The sequence below is a fragment of the Mus caroli genome, chromosome 12, assembly GCF_900094665.2.
Source record: "Mus caroli chromosome 12, CAROLI_EIJ_v1.1, whole genome shotgun sequence".
NCBI lineage: Eukaryota > Metazoa > Chordata > Mammalia > Rodentia > Muridae > Mus > Mus caroli.
In genome coordinates, this window is record NC_034581.1 from 104,044,538 (window position 1) to 104,063,176 (window position 18,639).

An 18,639-nucleotide genomic window follows, 5' to 3' on the forward strand; every position below is an offset into this window, starting at 1 on the left:
TCCACTTCCAGGAGTAGATCAGTGGGTAGCTCTTGCATTTCCTGGTGGGGGCCACTGGATGGTTCCTCCACTTCCAGGAGTAGATCAGTGGGTAGCTCTTGAATTTCCTGGTGGGGGCCACTGGATGGCTCTTCCACTTCCAGGAATAGATCAGTGGGTAGCTCTTGCATTTCCTGGTGGGGGCCACTGGATGGCTCCTCCACTTCCAGGAGTAGATCAGTGGGTATCTCTTGCATTTCCTCTTGGGGGCCACTGGATGGCTCCTCCACTTCTTGGAGTAGATTAGTGGGCAGCTCTTGCATTTCCTTGAGGGGGCCACTGGGTGGCTCCTTTTCTTCCTGGGCTGGGCCACTGTCTGAGCCCGCCTGGGTCTCCACCTGGGCCTCCACCTGGGCCTCCACCTGGGCCTCTACCTGGGCCTCAACCTGGGCCTCAACCTGGGCTTCAGCCTGGGCCTCCACCTGGGCTTCCACCTGGGCCTCCACCTGGGTCTCCGCCTGGGCCTCTGCCTGGGCCCCCGCCTGGGCCCCGCTGCTGCCTGGTGTCTCTTCAACGGTGTTGGATGAGCCCTCGGAGGACTCCATTTGTTTTGATGATGGATTCTTAAGCTCCATCATCGTCTCAAATGAGTCTTCAGAGGGTTCTATCATGTCGTCGGTTGGAAAGGAGTGTGCTCTGAAGACTGGTAAGATTGTGATGTGTTGTGGTCAGAGACCGCAACTGTGGAGACCAGAACCTGGGGACAGAGGGATAAAAGACAGGAGAAAATGTAGCAATTTAGGTTCTCAAGATGGCAGGGTCAGATTCTATCTCAAGGACAAAGCAGATGCCAAGTTATTAGAATCAGAGAGAAAATGGAGAAATTCTTCCTGCATTCAATTCAGCCTCTTCTTCTGGTTACTTGGGGCACCTCCAGGGGAAAGACTGTCAACCCCTGACCTGCCTTCCAGGCGGAGTCTGACTGCCCCACCTGCCTACTTCCTCTAGTGGAATGAGAAATTCACAGCCCATAAATTTTGTGGAGCAACTGGCCTGGAGCGTCCTCTGTGGCAAGCTAGCACCTGGCAGGGCACACTTCTGGCCCGCTTTGCCCTGGCCAGGTTCTGGCCCGCTTTGCCCTGGCCAGGTTCCCTTCCCATTTGTAGTCACCCAAAAGTCATAAAGGTCACATCTCAATGCCACTCAAAGCGGCTGCTGGCAGGCTTGGTAGTCTAGAGCCAGCCCAGTGAGCTTGGTTGGAGGCGGGAATCTGCAGGGAGATGCCTGCTATTTCATAAACTGGGGAAAGAGGAGAAATCGGGCACTTGGCCACTATCCTGCCAGTTGGGTCAACAGCCAAAAATAGCTCTTATTTCCTCCTCTAGGCTGCAAGCCGAAATAAGTGGGAGAGAGCCATGGCTTTTGGTTTTAATTTTGCTCCCCATAAATGTTTATAAAATGCCTACTATGTGCTGAAAACATGCACTTTTGTGGCTTCATCCTAGGTCACACTTTGTGCATTTGCAGGATAAGAAGGGGGTGGGGGAGGGATAGTATCATTTCTCTTGTTCGGTTTGATCTCTGTCCAAAGCCACGTTTTCTCCAGCTCTGAGCTGAGTCGGAGCTTTCTAAACACCCGTTCGCGGGCTTTCAAAAAAAATATTCTCCCAGGATTGCCTGGTCTGCAGGGCTCCTGCAGCTTTAAACATCTGGCCTCAATTCTGCTCATTGCAAACATTTCTGCACGTCTCACGAATGCTATCTTTCCAAGTTTCTCCTCTGCTTCGGCAGGGACAGGGTTTTCTTTCTCAAGTGCTCCCCCACCCCTTTCTGTCACTGTTGATTTCGTCTGGTACAGGGGTATATCTAACAGAGGTATGAAGTTGGGTGAAAGGGGGGTCATGGGACCTTTGAAATCTGATTGTTCCGTAATTTTTGAAAATCTAGCCATGGAGGGTTTAGTGCACGGAAATTGAATTTAAAGGGATGTATTGGTTTGCAAAACAAATTAAGCTAGTTATTCAATAGCTCAGCCATATAGCTATTGTCTTTATGAATTCAGCACCTTCTGTTACTTCTCAATTTTCTTTTTTAAGGTCACTGGGCTGACCTATCCAAAAACAAAAACACACACACATACACACACAAAACCAAATAAACAGAAATCTCCATGTTGTCATTCATGTAAAACTCCTGTTGGCCATACTCCAAACCTTGCAGCAGGATGCTTTTGGGTCTGCAGTTTCTCAGAATTAGACATCTCCTTGTTAGCATGACACTTAAATTCGATCATGCAATCCCTCTGATTAAAGCCTCTCACTGTTTATTTACTGTCTGCAATATTAAATCCAAACCTTTTATAAACATGTCTGACATGTAAACTTACCAAAAAGAAAAAATAAAATTTCCTCTGGCTGAAATTGAAAGGCCTTAGCATTATGTCCATGCTGGGCTTCTCATTCCTAGAACTGGAGATCACAGGTCCTGAGCCTGCTGTACAGACCAGCAGTTCAGAAACATGCATAGCATATTACATAAATCAACTCATTTCCTCTTTCAGGAAAAGTTGTCTATTATTAAAATATAAAATTTGACTAATTCATCCCCAAGTTCATTCGTGGGACATAAAAATCTCAGCAGGTCTCCACCTAAAAATTGCTCATGGTTTCAATTTTTAAATTTGTAGCAATCCGATTTTAAAGCTAAATGATACCCGTTCTAAATAAAATGCCTATACTTAAAATATTACAAACAAATTTGATCATGTAAGGGATTAGATATTTCTGCTTTCCAGCCCTCAACCAAAAATCTCTTGTCCTAAAAATTTTAATATGCCTGGATATCAGAATAAGCCTTTAGTTGAGATAAACAATTTTCATCTTATGATTTTCCTATTTATCGCACGCATATTCACAGACACAGATATTTCTTTTCTGTACCATGAAGTTCCAGTTGCTTAGCATAAATTATTTTTAAACTATGTGATTTAATCAACATAATCAATACAAAATCCACAGTTTCAAAGGCCACAATAAAATATCTTTGACAAAGTCCAAAGCTTTTGTATGGTAACACATGTCGAGCTTCCTGCAACATGCGTGTACTTATGCTCTGCTTACCGCCTCACAAAGTCTCTGCCTTACCTATGAGACCAAGTCTTAAAGTATGATCATAAAGCCATACATTTCTCAGCAGACTGAGCCTATCCAACATGCAAAGCTCATGATATCACTCTCCTAAAATCTCATCGTGGCTGGCATCCAAATTCTTCAGCGTGGCACGAGGGAGGACTCCTCACATCCCTCACCACCGTGTCGAACCTGACACGCTATATAAATGTCATTCCACCTCTCAGCCCCATCTGCAGGTCATCCCATTTCTCTGCACAAAAAGAAAAAAATCCCACTGGATGCCCTGGTACCGAGGGGGCCAGTGGACACTCACCCACGCAGTAAACAGCTCACCAAATCCACACACCTTAGCATAAAAACACGCTTCAACATCATCAAATTCCTTTGAATACAAAACTCTTCACCATTTTACTCCTTAAAATCCTTCCTTGGCCAAACTCCAAGCATCCTGCAGCACCCCCCCCCCCCCCCCCCCGCAAAAGGATCAGAAATGATATCTCACCCCTCACTCAGGATGCAATAGTGCCTTCAGTTTGCACATGGGTCAAATCCCCTAAATATATTACAGTGTCCACTCCCTTCTCTGCTGAATTCACAGGCTGTAAGGAGTCACTCCCAGATTTAAACGTTGCAAAGTTTCTATGTAGCATGAAGCTCCAAATCCTTAACAGACAGTACAGGATCTTATCATGTCACGTACCCAAAAAAAAAAGAAAAAAGAAAAAAGAAAAAAAAAGAAACCAACAACTAACAAATCTTCTCCCATCACACTTTGAAGCCGTTTGTTGGCTCAAGTCCAAACTTACTCAAGTGATATTATAATCTGATACGTCATCCCTTAGAATAAAATTCGCACATCTTAGCACAGTTCATTAAATTTGAGCTTGTGACCCCACCTTAAAAACTCGGCAATGTCTCTTAATTGTGCAGGACATAAAAAGTCTAGATTCTTGGCATACGGCGAGAATTTGATTTCGTAACGGAGCTATGTTATATCTATCAAACACAGAAAACTCACCATGTCACTCCGTTAGAATTGGATAAATCAAATTTTTAAGCATGTGCAAAAACCTCATCATGTCTGAGCCTCTAAATAAATTCCAAACTTCTCTGCATAGTCCCCAACTCGGCCATGTAGCTCCTCTAATTGAAACCTTTCCTTGGCGTCAACATTAATCATCGCTCCTTGGCATGCCCTGAGAGTCAGACTTTGGCATTCTCTCCACATCGAAAGTCAGAGTGTTTGGGCACGATCTTAAATGTGTGCCTGTTCACTTTCCTAGTTATGATTTCTCGGTGTTTCTTGTTGCTTGTAATAATAAAGTCCAAAGTTGTTAGCCATAAAATATGTTTTATCATGCGTTCTACAAGCTTATCTCCCACAAGCAAGCAATCCCACCATTAAGGTTTTTTTTTTCTTCTTCTTTTTTTTTTTGTTAAAGCCTTTTGGCAGAAGCCCAAAGCCCTTAGTGTGATAGAAAATTTTGATTTCTCAAAATAAAGTCCAGATTTCTACCCCAGAAACTTAAATTGATTCAGAAAACTCCCACTTAAAATCTTCTCCTACATTTCCAGTAACACTGAAACAACTCACTGTCGTTGCTCACGTGACACCCTTGTTTTACCATTCTTCACTTCCAGCCAATCAAACTTCCCGCCCACAACACAAACCCCAAGAGCTTTAGCACTAAGTGGAGCCTGGGGCAAGTATCGCTCCTATGGAAAACATATAGGTGCTTCCCTGATTTGGGAAATTGAGAGCTTAAATTGTTTTGCATGAAACATCAATTTTAACTTTGTATAGCTTCCTTCCTCGTTTCTCCACAGGTGTTCCTGTTGAAAGACTGAGTCTTTCCTAAGCCAAATTTGATTTTGCTGTTTTTCAAAAAAAAAGAAAAAAATTTGCATTTTGCATTTTTTTAGTCTTCAGTTCACCCAACAGTCTTTTCTTTTTTTTTTTCTTTTTTGGCTTAGGTATCCTGCTTGGACCCCTAAGAACTTGAGACAGTACCACCGTGTAGCCACCGTGCCACGGACATTAAGGCTCTGCTGAGGGTAAGAGCCCCCCTGTAGCAAGAGAAGGGAAGTGCTACACCAGGTAGGTGGCCCAGCTCAGGGGTCTGCTCCTCTGAGTGGACTTGGGACATGTTAGAATGCTATCCTCCCTCTCTGATGTCTTTTTACAATCACTTTGGCTTCCCTTGCCTCCTCTTCTGAAACTCACCCTGCTTGCCTCTAGGTTATGCAGACGAGACACTTGTCCGTCTTTCAGATGCGTCTCCATGTATATTCTCAAACCTTACATAATATCTTTCTGAAAATTTCTATAAAAATCTAGACCTAGTGCCTAGGGTGGGAATGTACCCTTTGGGTCTTTCTCAGACCCTCTGCCCCACAACATTGAAGACAGACACCCCAGTCTCACCACTGTTAGCGCCTGCCCGAGAGAGACTTGGTCAGGTTAGCTCCTTGATTGCCTCTGAGCAAGTGGCCCATGGTGTCAGGGCTGCCACGGAGCATCTATGAAGGGTTCAGTGGGGGGGGGGGGGGGAGGGGGGGCAAATCCCTCAGCGAATACCTTTCCCTGTACAGTAAAGGAAATCTGATTTTAAAAATAGAGCTTGGGAGAGGAGAGGAGAATGTATTTAGGAGCAGAGTTGAATGTTCAGCATGGGCTGGGGTGGGGTGGGGGGGTGAGGGTGGAGGAATTAGGGGAAAGGTGAGGACAGAGGAGAAGGACATGAGGCCCCCAAGAGCTCAGGAGGACAGTGAAGCCACGTAGAGGAGTCGAGGGCAGCCATGGCTCTCAAAGACCTTCTTTGCTATACCTGGGGTCTCGGCTGTAGGATGAAGACCCCGGTTACTTTGGATTTCTTTTATGAGCCATTCGGTGGTACTTAAGTGGTGCTTAAGCCTTCAGGCCTATAGCACTAAGTCTCCTCAGAATGAAGACTTTTTTTGTCATTGCTCCACTGCCCTGGCCTTCTGGTGGTATGGATGGACATGGAGCACTAGAATAGGGGTGGGTGTGCCAGGACAATAAGGGACACAAATTATGTTATTTACTTATTTTGTTTTTCACAAATGTCAGGGTCAAGATGTGCCTTGGGTGGGTGGAGCCCTAGGGTCCTCGTTGCATCTCCTGGTGGATTAGAGTGGTTATTGGTCCCTCTTCCTATTCAGCTTGCTGGATGGGCTAAGCCATACCCTCATCAGGGCTTCTTAAAAGCCCAAAGAAGGAGCTTGGGTCTAATGCTGTGGTTCCAGTGTCGCTGGAGTCTGCAGGGCTACCCACTGGTCTTGCCCACTCCACCCTGGCTTGGGCATCTGAGAGGAGAGAGCCTTTATCTTTCTTTTCTGCATAGCCACATTGTTCTCCCTACTCTGTAGTCTGGATAAAAAGCCTCCATCATCAGGCCTTCATCCCTATGGTGAGGCAACTAAGATTTTTTGAAGGGAGAATCCAATGACTCAGGATAGAGAGTGAATCACAGTAAGTCAATGGACATTTCTTGCAGCAGACCCTCAGCTTGTTGCATCTAGAGGCAGAGCTGTGCCCTTGACCCAGCAGCCTTGTGTCCTGGCCCCTTCATGTTTAACTGGCACAATGGGGGGGCAGCTAGATCACTCTCCCAGAATAACTGTGGAGGGGTGGGGGAAGTATGCCACTCTGGGAGGGGCTGTGTGGCTGTGCATGAGCACACCCCTCCCCCCTTCTTCTTTGGGTTGCCCAGTTGCATAGCCAATCAGCTGCTCCTGAGCCTAAACTTTCCTTTCAAGGCTTGTGGGCAGAGATGAGCCTTGGAAGGAGATGCAGCCCGTGCAGCTGCTAGCCCCGCTGGGGCCTTGACTTTGCACATGGCCTTCTCTTCCTACCCCTCAGTTTCCCCTTGGCTTTCTTACTTTCTTCTGACAACAGCATGGCCCAAAGAAACAGGTGGCGCTCAGGGACTCTTGTTCCCCCTTAGTTCTAATACCCACACCTAGAAATTAGGCTCCTACTTTCATTTAAATCCAAGTCTTCTAATCTAAGCAATGGTTGAAAATTTACAGGTTGTCTAATCCTTGCCTTGAATCTACAGCTCCTGCCTAGCTCTGGCAAATTTTTCTCTATGCCTGGTACTCTTTTGACAACGTGGTCGAACCTTAATGCCTGCAGGCATAGGGCTGACAGTAAGTTGTATCTTAGAGATGGTGACTTCAAGTCAGGAAGAACTCATCCTGAGGTCTGTGAGAAGCCCAGCTCTAGGGCCAGGGATAGAGGGTAGCCAGCCCTATAACCCTCTCCTTGCCCATTTAGAATGGGAAGAGGGTATTCCCTTTGTAAACTGTGAAAAACAAAACAAAACAAAACAAAACGAAAAACAACAACTGATGTAGGAGTCTGGCCTGTTCTTGTTATTAGGCTTTATCTGTTAATTGCTTTTAGAGCACACACTCTAATTGCAAGGGTCAGACAGCATTGAATGTGTGGTATCAACTTTAGCCCCATGAGGGGAGCAAGCTCTGCATTGAAAGAGACTAAACCTAAACCAGAGTGTTCCTGTTCTCCAGGACCCTCCAGCAAGAGCACAGCCTCACTCCAGTGACAACCACTTTACCCATTGCAAACAGTGGTCATGACTATCCTGCAAAAGGCAGGGTAGGGCCATGCAGAAGACCTAAGGCATCCAGTCACATCTGGAGCCCCTGTGCCACAGACAGGGCTAACTAGAATTTCCCAATCATAATGAAATCTGCCCAGCTCTGATTTCTTAGCCTCTAATATCATGGTTGGAGGATTTTCTTACCACTTTGCAGAATTAAACTGACATGTGGAGGCTTTGGTGCTAACTCCCAGCACCCAGGAAGGTTGAGGTGGGTTGCAGAGCTCTGAACCAGATTTTTGCCCCCTGGTAGATGACACAGGCAGAAACAGGTACCCAAAGAGGGATCAGGCAGTTGCCATTTAGAAACCTGGAGAGCCTCGTGGCCAGAGGATGCCTTCATTCCACGCTGTTGATGCAGTTAGTCTCGTGGTCTGACAGGCAGCCAGACATAGAAGTGGGGGCCTTAGTGTCTGCTTCCATCGCCCCAAAAGGATCCTGCTGTCATTCCCATTTCATTTTGGCTTATATGGTGTCAACAGAGGGACAGGATGGGATAAGACAGCTGGCCGAGGCTCCACTAATTATAACTGCTCAAGTATTTGGATAGCAGTGGTAGTGTGTACCCCAGTACATGCCCAACCTAACCTTTAACCTTTAGTCCTGAGCATGGCCATACCCTTGCCACTGACCAGGTAAGCCCCTCTCCACTGGGCAGAGGCCAACATGGGACCTCTACCCCTGCTTACCTTGACTTCAAGTGTCCAAGTGGATCTCCGGTGGTCCTGCTCTGTTCCTGCTTCTTCCTAGAAGCTGTTGGATAAATATGTTTTCTTCTTAGTTACAGACGTACCATCCAGTTGCAACTCCCCAGCCCACCCCCCTCCTGTTCCCCAAAACAGGATTCCTGTTTTCAGACATCTCTGCCCTTCTGTGTATTTCCCATATGCCAGGCATGACTGGTGAGAAATCATACACTTGAGGTTTTTTTTCACTCCTTAGAATGATCTCTGCATCGTGGTCGCTTTTTAAAATTGTCACATTGGAGAGGAGGACCATGAGGCTTGGGGTCATGCCATGACCTCATGTGTGCCTGACAGTCCTAATGGAGACCAAGCAAAAGCTTTTCACCCTCAGATGGACACCCAGTGTGCCCTCTCTTCATGAGGATCCCTTTAAGTCTCCATAATAACCTCTTAGATCCCAGCATTGGTCAGCAGTGGTTGCCTTTCAAGCACACAGTAGGTCTACTGGTAGCAGTGAGGCTTGGGTCAAGGGCTCAGGGAGACAGGGGACTCCTGACTCTCATTCTTTCTCTTCTAGGTAACCCAGAGATAAGATGCTTTCTCCCAGGAAGGGAGCAGTTGCCTGGCCCAGGATCACAGAAAAAGGTCTGTGGAATGTTCTCTTACCTTCTAAAAATGTTAATTTAGAGAACTTGCAAATTTGCAGATTTTCCCAGAATGGAACTAACTGGAACTCTTCATTTTACAGCTATGGCTCACTGCCCCTCAGGGGGCAGGGGGCTGGTGATTCCTGAGGGAGCCCTGCTCGCTTCCAGGGTGAATTGTCCGAAGTCACCATGGAAAACCAGCAGCCCAGAATCAGTGCCCTGCCAGGCAGGTAAGCCCACCTCTCTTGTACTTTGTTCTTTTAAGGGTAAGAGGCTTCCTAGAGGGGTGGAGGTCACACAGCCTTAATAAGCTGGTATCCTTGTCTCTCTGTGGATAACTAAGGAAGACTTAGTTAGCTGCAGAGAGGATGCTGACCATGATGATGCCCCTGATGGGGACTAGAGGCACAGGGAGAGCAGAATAATGCCCTTTTAGGAGGGAGATCTTAGAACCCTGACTATAGCTACTAACCCCCTCTGTAAGATCAGGGAAGCAATGCCCCAGTAAATCTGAAATAGAAAAGCAACAATACCTGGTGGAGAGGGAGAGTCCTTGCCCCTTGCAAAGGTAGCTGTTTGAGGATCTTAATCCTCTGGACTCATTTATAAGGCCTTCTCAGGATTTTGGAATTCAGAGGAAAACAAAGGAAAAGAGCCAAACAGGAAAGCAGTGTTGGGAAAGTTGCCCCCTCCCTGCCCCCCCCCACTCCCCACCCAGGGTGGGTGGTGTTTTCCTGAGACAACTTTTAGCTTTTTTATGGGGTTGTCTTCAGGCTGTTTTGACCTGGAAGTAACCCTAAACTGCAGGGCAAGCACAGGGAGTCTCCATCTGAATATTGCTTTTAATTTAAAAAAAAAATCATATACATTATATATGTCATAAAAATATTTTGCATTTGTGAAATCCTTGCCTGTTCCCCAAGGTCTTTGCAGGTACAGAGCCCATTCCACAAATCGTGTGAGCTAAAGAGCTGAACCTCAAGTGATTACAGACCAGCCATAAAGGCAGCACAGTGCTTAATGCTGCTCAGGTTTTATTTTCCCCTGCCTAAAGTCATGGCAGGAGACTAGTCTGCATTTCTTCAGAGAAGACAGTTACCCAGTAAATGAAACAGCAGCTTGGCAAGGGTAGACAAAGGTGGATGAGTCTTCAGACTGCTAAGTTTAGAAAGGGTTAAATTTTTTTTTTTTTTGGTTCCGAGGGTCTCTGAGCATCAAGTGCTTCTCTGAAGATGTGGGTGTAATCATATTATCTTTGTCACACACTCAGCCCTATGCGCATTCTGAGATTCTGACAGCCCCTGACAGCTGCAGAGGGCCTCACTAGCTAGGTCTGAAGCTCAGGATGCAAGCCAGACTTGGGGTACCTTGGAGAGAAAGGGGTCTTCTGAGGAGCCCAGTGTGCACTGCACTACTTGGATAATTTAGTGATGCTGATGACAGGACCCTCTGCGTTAGACCCTGAAGGTACACAGTAATAGTGTGGGTTGCTTAGGAGTCAAGCTGTCAGGGCACGTAGCATGGCCTCGGCTCGTCGCCAGCAAGCAGGCTCCACAGTTGAGACACATGCGGCTTCTGTGTTTATTTCTCTAGAGGACCGTGTCCCCTGTGCCAGCATCTATCTCAAGTCACATTCCCCTGGAGTTCCCATTCCATACAGCTAATCCCCTAGAACTCGGGCCAGCGCATTAGCTTTCTGGGCCTCTTAAGGACCAAAGAGGAAAATGTTCCCCCATGGGTACATTGCAGACGTGGAGGGTCGGATTGGAAGTGAAATCACAGCCTAGGCTCACACCTGCTGGCTGCATGTCACTGACAGGCTGAGCGGGCTGCAGCGTCAGCGCAGAAGCACAGAAAATAAAAGTTAAATTAAAAAAAAAAAGGAAGAGAAAAAAGATAAACCTTGACTCCCCTTTTGAGACCCTTTGTGCTGAGAACTTGTTTTGGGCACCCACAACTTTAATGGAATTTGTTTTTTGATTTTTTCCGTTTGTTTGTTTGTTTGTTTGTTTGTTTGTTTTTGGCCAGTCAAGTCCTCCAAAAGAATAAACAACAACAGCAACAATAACCGTAACAAAAAGCCATAAAAAAAAGCCATGCAAAATATTTATTGTAATTTTACAGCAAAAGTACTGCTAATTAATTTGGTGGTTGGTAAAAGTCCATGTGGTTATAGGACTGAGCCCCTCCCTCATCTATAGCCCCCTCCTCAATTTAGCAGCTCTGGTCCTCCTGGGCTCCTGCATTTTTCTGTACATTTGTGCACCTCTATAAACACACCTTTCCCGAGTCCCTGACTTTTTGTCTTTCGTGCGGAGGCTGTTTCAGAGCTGGCGTTCTTCCTTTAGCATTTTGTATCAGCTTGTTTTCCTCCCCTCCAGAATTGCTTGGCCATAACAAAGACCCATTGCCTTTCTGATGACACTCAGCACCTCGGATTCTGTATACACGGGAGGTGATTTAAGCATCTTACTGCCACCCTGAAATCCGGGGTCCTTTATCCTGGCAGGTGTAAGTAAGTGCTTAGTGCCTTGGATCTGGGGAGAGAGCTCCCGAGCCCTTATGACATTATTACAAATGAATATATGAATGCATACGTTAGCGGAATGAAAGGCAGTGTGCCTCGGACCAACGATGGGAAACTGTCTTGGAACAAAAGATCATGATTAATCTGGTCCATTGTAAAATCCAGACGTCCATTAAAAGACAATAGGTTTGCGCATTTCCCTCTTTTTAAGAGCTGTTTAATATTCCGGTGTACGTATGCAACACCCTGTTCTGTTATTGAAAATGCCGGCTGTCCTGTTCCCTTCCTGGAGAGTGCGTGCAGATAGAAGCCTGGTGAACATCCTTCTCATCAGGGCAGGTCATGGGTTCCTGTTTGTTCAATATGGTATTTAAAAAATAAAACCATGAATACATCCATAAAAGTGTTCTCTGCAAGGGTCAGCGAGGAGGGCACGCCACACACACCCACATTTTAATTAATGTGATCCAGCTCAACTGATGGCCGATTAAAGAGAGCTAAGCTGTTTTCATTTTATGCCGTTGCTGATGGCACCACAGAGAACATTCTGGTAGCTAGGCTGGTGAACACATCCCTCTGTTTACCCCAGCCCCTTAGCGGTGGGCTAGCTGAGTAAATGGTTTGCACAGATTTGTTTTCACTGAGCAATCTTTCTAAAATACCAGTTTGCTCCCGTGTAGCCTTCTAGCCCTTTCGCTGACTTCCCAGAGCTTCCGGGATTAAGTCCAAGGGGAAAGGAAAAAAGCCTGATACAGAAGTTCGGTGTTCAACGGCTTGTAACCTCCTAATACTCCCCACCCCACCCCTTTCCCCCACTGGACACACTGTGCTTAAGCTGATGAATAAGCTTGGCACCCATCTCCTGAATGCACCCCCATGGTTAGGCGTGTGCCCCACCCTGTGTCCAAAATGTCCCAGGCCATGGTCTTGTAGGATTTCCTATTCTAAGGCTATTCCCACTGCCCCCCCTCCCCGCCCCGTGTAATTAACAAAATGGGTCAGAGGTTAATCACCATGTTCTTTTGCCCCTTCCAGAAGACCCTTTTGTGTTTCCCTGACACTTGACTTCGGAGACCGCCCCTCTAAGCAGAGGGCCATGTCGCCTGCTGCGTGTTGCTGGTGAGTTTGCATATCGCCGTAATTCTGCACATGGAATGACACACTCCTGTGCACACACCTGTACACACATGCACCTCATAGTCGTGATTAATTTTACATTGTGACTATAATCTCTCAGCTTGCTCCTTGCCCTCTCATCCCAGGATATAGGGTAGGAAAGAGCTGTGACAAGTCAGTTATAAAACACACAGGTTTGAGAGTGGACATGTGTGTCTTTGAGTCAGCCTTGCCTCTAGGGTCAAAGGACGTGGCATGTGTGTGTAGGGTGAGATGGCGTAGGTACCCTTTCCTTTTTAGTGTGGGAGTAGGCTTGTCAATCATAAGTAGCCATCTTAACTCCCATCCAGATTTTGCATGGTCTCAAGCTGTGTGTCCTTAGGTAGCCCAGGAGTGTCTCTGTGCTTTGGTTCCTTCCTTTCATTTTTCTTTAAAAATCCAGAATCTCTCTCAACACAGGCCCATTGAGATGTCACTGAGAAAAATAATTCATATAAGTCATCTGGCATAGGAACACAGGCAGGGAGGGTACTCAGTAAAATCCAAGCTTCCCTAGCCCAGCCCAACCCAGCCCGGCCCGGGCCGGCCCAGCCAGGTACCACCCATTCCCTCCCTCTTCCAGGCAGCTCTGCCTTTTCAGAGAACATGACTGACAGACGCAAAACAAAAAGCCTCCAGGATGAATAACGCCTCCAGCTCCCTTACCCAAGCCCTGACCCCTTTTAGACCCTCCCAAGGTACCCCTGTTCTTCCTCAAACGCCTGGGGGTTGGCCCAGCTACCCTACTGCTTTTAATTGGGGTCTCCTGTAATTTGGTAGGGATTGAATCTTATTTTCATATAAATAAATAAAAGAAATCAGATTGCGCACAGGAAGCCTTTAGAGGCTCTTATTTCGCTGCCTTCAGCATGAATGACTCCCGAGAAATAGTGGGGGTGGTCTCCAGATGACCCCCAGAAAGCTTAGCTGCTCAGTGGCACAGAAACGCCTGGCCCGACTCACTAAGCCGTCTGTGTGCTGTGCGTTCAGGGGAAGTGCAACTTGCCTGTCGCCCCTTACACAGAAGGGACCCTCCTTGTTTGCCTGCACAAAGGCGTCTCTCTCTCTCTTCAATGTTTTCTTTCTTCACTGGTCAGGCAGATGGTTCCTCCATGTGCGACCCTGCCACAGACACCCATTTCTCAACTCCCTCAAGCGGGTATTTCATCTCCTGCCTTGAGCAACAGGAGTTAGCAGAGGTGGAGTGTTCCCTCCCTTCCCAGCAGGGGCTAAAGGGCTTGCTGCCCTGTGACCCCAGCTCCTGGGCTGGACTTTGGGTGGCTTTTCAAATTCACAGGGAACAAAATCTGAACCCGTCAGGGTCTTCAGTCACCTTTAACCAGAAATATTTAATCACAAACCTGTGAGAGTGTGTGTCAACGCACTTGTGCATGTAGGCACGTGCACACACACACACACATACACACACATGCTGGGCCCCCTGGACCCTCTCCCCACATAAAAACAGCAAGGGTATTGACACATATGATTGTCACATTGCCAAATGTCAAATGTCCACATCCAGAGCTCTCAACAAGTCCTTTAATCACAAAACTACACCACAGCAGCACCACCAATAAAACCACCCAAACGCCAAAGCTCTGGGGGTCCAGGCTGCCTCCCCAGCAACCTTAACCCAGATGCATCCAGGCAATCTTGTGGACACTAGCTCTCTGACCTGCAACACGATGCTGCCCCCACTTGGCGGGTCAGAGCAGCAGAACGACCTTGAGGCCCCCAGATCCTGTTGTCAAGAACTGACAGTCACTTGGCAGAAACCGGGGAACTTTTCTCAAACAATTCTATCATTTGCATTTCCTTTCCTGCCGTTTTGGAGATATTTTTCTCCATTGAGATATGCCCTTCTCAAGGTTTCATCAGGTCAGGTCATCCTGATGATTTCACAGACAAGAAACCCCAGCCACCTTCACAGCTGGCCCCTGAAAGTACACACTCACACATACTGCACATATACTGAGTAGAAGCCCAGGAGCAATGACAGAGTCTCCCATAGAAACTACACAGCACAGGTGTGTCTGGATGAGGGGAACATCTGCTTAAAGCCCCCAGTGAAACCCCCATTAATAGGCTAGCATTTCAGCCACAGCCATCAGTGCCCAGGCTCCTGAGTCCCACCACTGGAAAGGGTGCTTTTCCAAGCCTCCCACCCTATTCAGGTCATGCAGCCCTCTGACTCTGTGGCTAGCATCTAGCCTCCAGAAAAGTGGACTGCTTTTTCTATGACCAGCCGATACCTCAACCAGACAGACCCTTTTTTTTATGCCCCCCACCCACTTTACCAGATTGTTACCTTGCAGATTATTCAGGCCAGCACTCCTGAAATCAGCCAGAGAAGACTCTGAGCCGCTCCAGCTGGCCCTCCCTTAAGGAGGAGTTGGACAGCTCCCACCAACCCCCACTCTCCCAAAGCACTCTCCCCCAATCACAGTGCTTCTCCCTCAGTGCCTCAGTGGTACTACGCTACCAATCAGGGTGCCATTGCCATTTAACCTCTGGTTAGGGTCACAGCAAAGGCCACCCATCCTTGTCCTGACCCCTGCCAGGTACCCTCCAACCAGCCCCACTTGTTGGCTCCCAACTGGGCACTGGGGCTGCTTCTCAAAAGCCTGTCCCCTTGGGCTGCCAGCCAGCTAGAGAAACCTGCTGCAGCTTCCCCATCACCTACCGGCCTGCCTCTCTGCTCGGGTGCCTCCAGTAACAGTGAGCTCTCTCCCCAGCCGCTTGCTTGGGGGCTCACGTACTGAGACGCTCCTCTCAGCCCTCCCCTGTCTTTTACATCAGCCTCCGCAGCTCCAACAGCAGCCTGCTTATGTCTCGGCCCTCAGGTCTTTACAGGAGGCAAGCTCCCTCTCTTCAGGGTCCTCTCTGTGCTGTCGTCAATAGCAAAACCTCCACCCACCCTGAGAATAAATTTGGGGCCTCTTCCACCTGTCTGGGGGTGCTTCTCCTATGCTCCTTTGCTATTGGTTACTGAGTCTTTTGCCCTGCTGTTCTTCCAGCAGCCCAGGGGAGGGCGTGGTGCTCCCCTTAGGGGAGGGGGGGCAGCTGCTCTCTCTCTAGCTCTTAATCAGCTCTGAGACCCTCTCTCTCTCTCTTTCTCTCTCTCTCTCTCCCTCTCCCTCTCTCTCCCTCTCTCTCTCTCTCTCTCTCTCTCTGCCCCTTCACCAGTTGCTAGGGAGAAGCCTCTGAATGCAAAGCCCCCTGTTCTCTATTTTTTTTTCTTTTTCCTGACTGAGCAGTGGCTGCCTGGCCAGCTCCGTTTGACCTGCAGAAGTGGGAGCTACAAGAGCAGCTGCAGTAGAGCCAGGGGGCTCTCAAGCTGCACAGCTAAGCTTGACTCTCCCTCTGTAGCCGTGAGGCCACACAATTCCCTTTAGTTTTCAGAGTCTCAGGCTTTCCCTGTGAAATGGAGATGAGAGTTTTTCTCTCACCGGCTTGAAGTGAGGACTGAAGCAGATGAGAGTAGCTTAGCCTCCACCAGACACTTCATAAACGCTTGTGGAGTCGTCAGTGGGATCCAGGAGGAGGGTGACATGTAACAAGTGTCATAAGAGAGAGAACAGTCTGGCCGTTCAAAGCCCCATGCTGCATACACGCTATAACATCTCCTGGCAGAGGCCCCTCTGCAGGCTTAATCACACAAATCAAGCCAGCCCGGAGGCAGCTCTTAGCCTGAGGAACTCACGGGAGATGCAGCAGGCAGCAGAAAGCCCTGCAGAGCCCACATCTGCATTTACTAGCATTTGCATGGTTTATAACAAGCATTTGGCTTTATAAAGCAGAGAGACACACACAGAGATATTCCTTCCCTGTCTCTCCCTTGAAGTGACAGCTAAGATAAGGAGGCAGCATGCTTAGGGCATGGCATAGCCTCTGGGAAATGGCTAACTCTCCACTCATTCACACCACCAGACACTGCAAAACTCTTACCTCCTAGGTCACTATGGTGAGGCTAGGGTTAAAATGATGATGTCAGTTGGCCGGTCGGCCGATCGCTCGGTCTGTCAGTCAGTCGGTCGGTCGATCGGTCGGTCGGTCAGTCGGCTTCCTGTCTTCGAACTGCAATCATTCTTATGAGAAAACAAACAGGAAATCCTATGCCACACACCAATGCAATCAAGGGTGGGTGATGGCAGTTGGGATTTATGTCACCCTAGACGAAGTCCTGAGCTGGGTAGGCTGTCTGTCCAGAACTCACATGGGAAATTTCACAAAGAGGAAGAGTCTCATTATCTACATTGGATTGGTGAATACACCATGGCACAGAAAAGCAAAGAAGTCCCATACTCACCGTCTCCCAGCTGGTGTGAGGTTGGGCCAGGATGAAACCCAAGGCTCTCCGAGGCTCCCCACCACACCCTGCTGCTGAAGACTGCCTAGCAAGGCTGTGCTGAGTGGTGTGGGTGGGCAAAGGATGGATTGACTAGTTATAAGCACCTCCCAGCAGTCCTTGAGATCTCAGCTATTTTGTGGCCCAATCCCTTTATAGGGCAGGGTCAAAATTAGGTGTAGGCACCTACCTATTAGCGGAGGCTTATGAAAATGACATTATTAACCTGATGCAGCGAGGGCCCTATTCATCTGTAATTAAATTATAAATGGAGTTAGTGGGGGGCAAGGGTTTCTGTGTATTGACTGCAATCTAGAGTGCTCAGAATTTTCCAGGGCTCTGGTGAGCTTTTCGATGAAAAGTGTCACCTGAGCAGCTGGGGCTTGAAGCTGGGAACAGAGACCTCCTAAGTCAGGCCCCTCACGCTAGGGATGTGCCCTATACTGACCACTTTATGGTGGGAGAGCCCCCAACCACCTCCTCAAACACAAACTTAGTCCCTGAGCTTCCTCTCATCTCAAGTTGCCATCTGTGAGAGAGAAATGGAACCTGAACTTTCTGAGAGACAATCCCATTCCTGTGTGATAAGAGAGGGGAACCAAGCATCATTCAAAGAGACAGCCTTCTCCCACAAACTTTCCTGGTTATTGCTACGGTTGCCAGACACCTGTCTGCTTGTCAGAGCTGTATTCAACAGGAGAACTCAGGCGACTTCCTTCAGAGGGAGGTGTGGATGTGGATGGGGATAGGGGAGTAGAGAGGGGACTCTAAAAAAGGAACAGAAAGCAGAGTTCTGCATCGGATAGGAGTTGGGCCACTTAAGATTTGTGCCAACTCACGGTGCAGTGGAAATGGTCGGAAATCTTTAAACAGCAGCCAAGAGTCTGTGGCGCCCCCAAGTGCCACAAGGGGGCTGCCTGGGCTACAGTTTTTGCGTTCCCAAATGAGGAGGGGGGAGACATGAAGAGGGACCTACGCTTTGGCTTTCTGTGGCAGCGCTTTTAATTGCAGCAGATGCAGAGGACGCAGGCAGGCAGGCGGGCGGGCGGGCGGGGGGCGACAGTGTCCCGGGGTGGCTTCAGGCTGCACCTCTCCCACAGAGACTGTGCTGCAGTGCAGCAGGAGCTGCAGCGGGCGAGCAGCTGAGGGTCGGAGCTGTCCGATGTCTGCTTCCCACAGTGAGGAACGAAAGATGAAGGAGAGGGCTTGCAGGCAGTGCGAAGTGGCCAGGATCCCAGGAAACCCAAGGGAAGAGTGAAGATGAGCCTGTGGCTTTTGCAGGAGGGCCAGAAAAGTGTGGGCTCTGGGAACGGTGGAGAGTCATAAGGGGTTAGTGGACCAGCAGGTCTTGGGGTCTCAAGGTGAGTCAGTTTGCCGTCCTGTGACTGAGCGCAAAGCGAGGGGGGCTGAGAGCAGCGGAGGCGGGGCGGCTGTTTGCAGCCTGCAAACAGCGTTAGGGGGAAAGCATCAATTCTTACCTTTCGAGCAAGGCTTAATTAAAAAAAAAAACAAAACGA

The 18,639-nt window shown here is 48.2% G+C and overlaps 1 protein-coding gene and 1 long non-coding RNA gene across 21 annotated transcripts in view; one reads left to right on the forward strand and one right to left on the reverse strand.

Annotated features, from left to right (window-relative positions):
- The window catches only part of Rtl1 (retrotransposon Gag like 1), a 5,667-nt gene extending 5,017 nt beyond the window's left edge, over positions 1–650 (reverse strand). The window contains exons 1-2 of the mRNA XM_021179448.2: positions 528–650; positions 170–377 (exon numbers count right to left, since the gene is read on the reverse strand). Of these exons, the coding sequence (XP_021035107.1) occupies positions 170–377; positions 528–650 (331 nt within the window). The remainder of the gene's footprint in view (positions 1–169; positions 378–527) is intronic.
- LOC110306980 overlaps positions 1–18,639 on the forward strand; it is a 63,414-nt gene that overhangs the window by 1,174 nt on the left and 43,601 nt on the right. For 16 of the 20 annotated variants that reach the window (XR_003838382.1, XR_002379341.2, XR_003838371.1 and 13 more), the window contains exons 2-6: positions 5,085–5,165; positions 9,020–9,087; positions 9,191–9,319; positions 11,471–11,600; positions 12,652–12,735. This is a non-coding gene — a long non-coding RNA (uncharacterized LOC110306980). Of the gene's footprint in view, positions 1–5,084; positions 5,209–9,019; positions 9,088–9,190; positions 9,320–11,470; positions 11,605–12,651; positions 12,736–18,639 lie in introns of all 20 variants that reach the window. The other 4 variants (XR_003838368.1, XR_003838366.1, XR_003838374.1 and 1 more) reach the window with 4 other exon arrangements.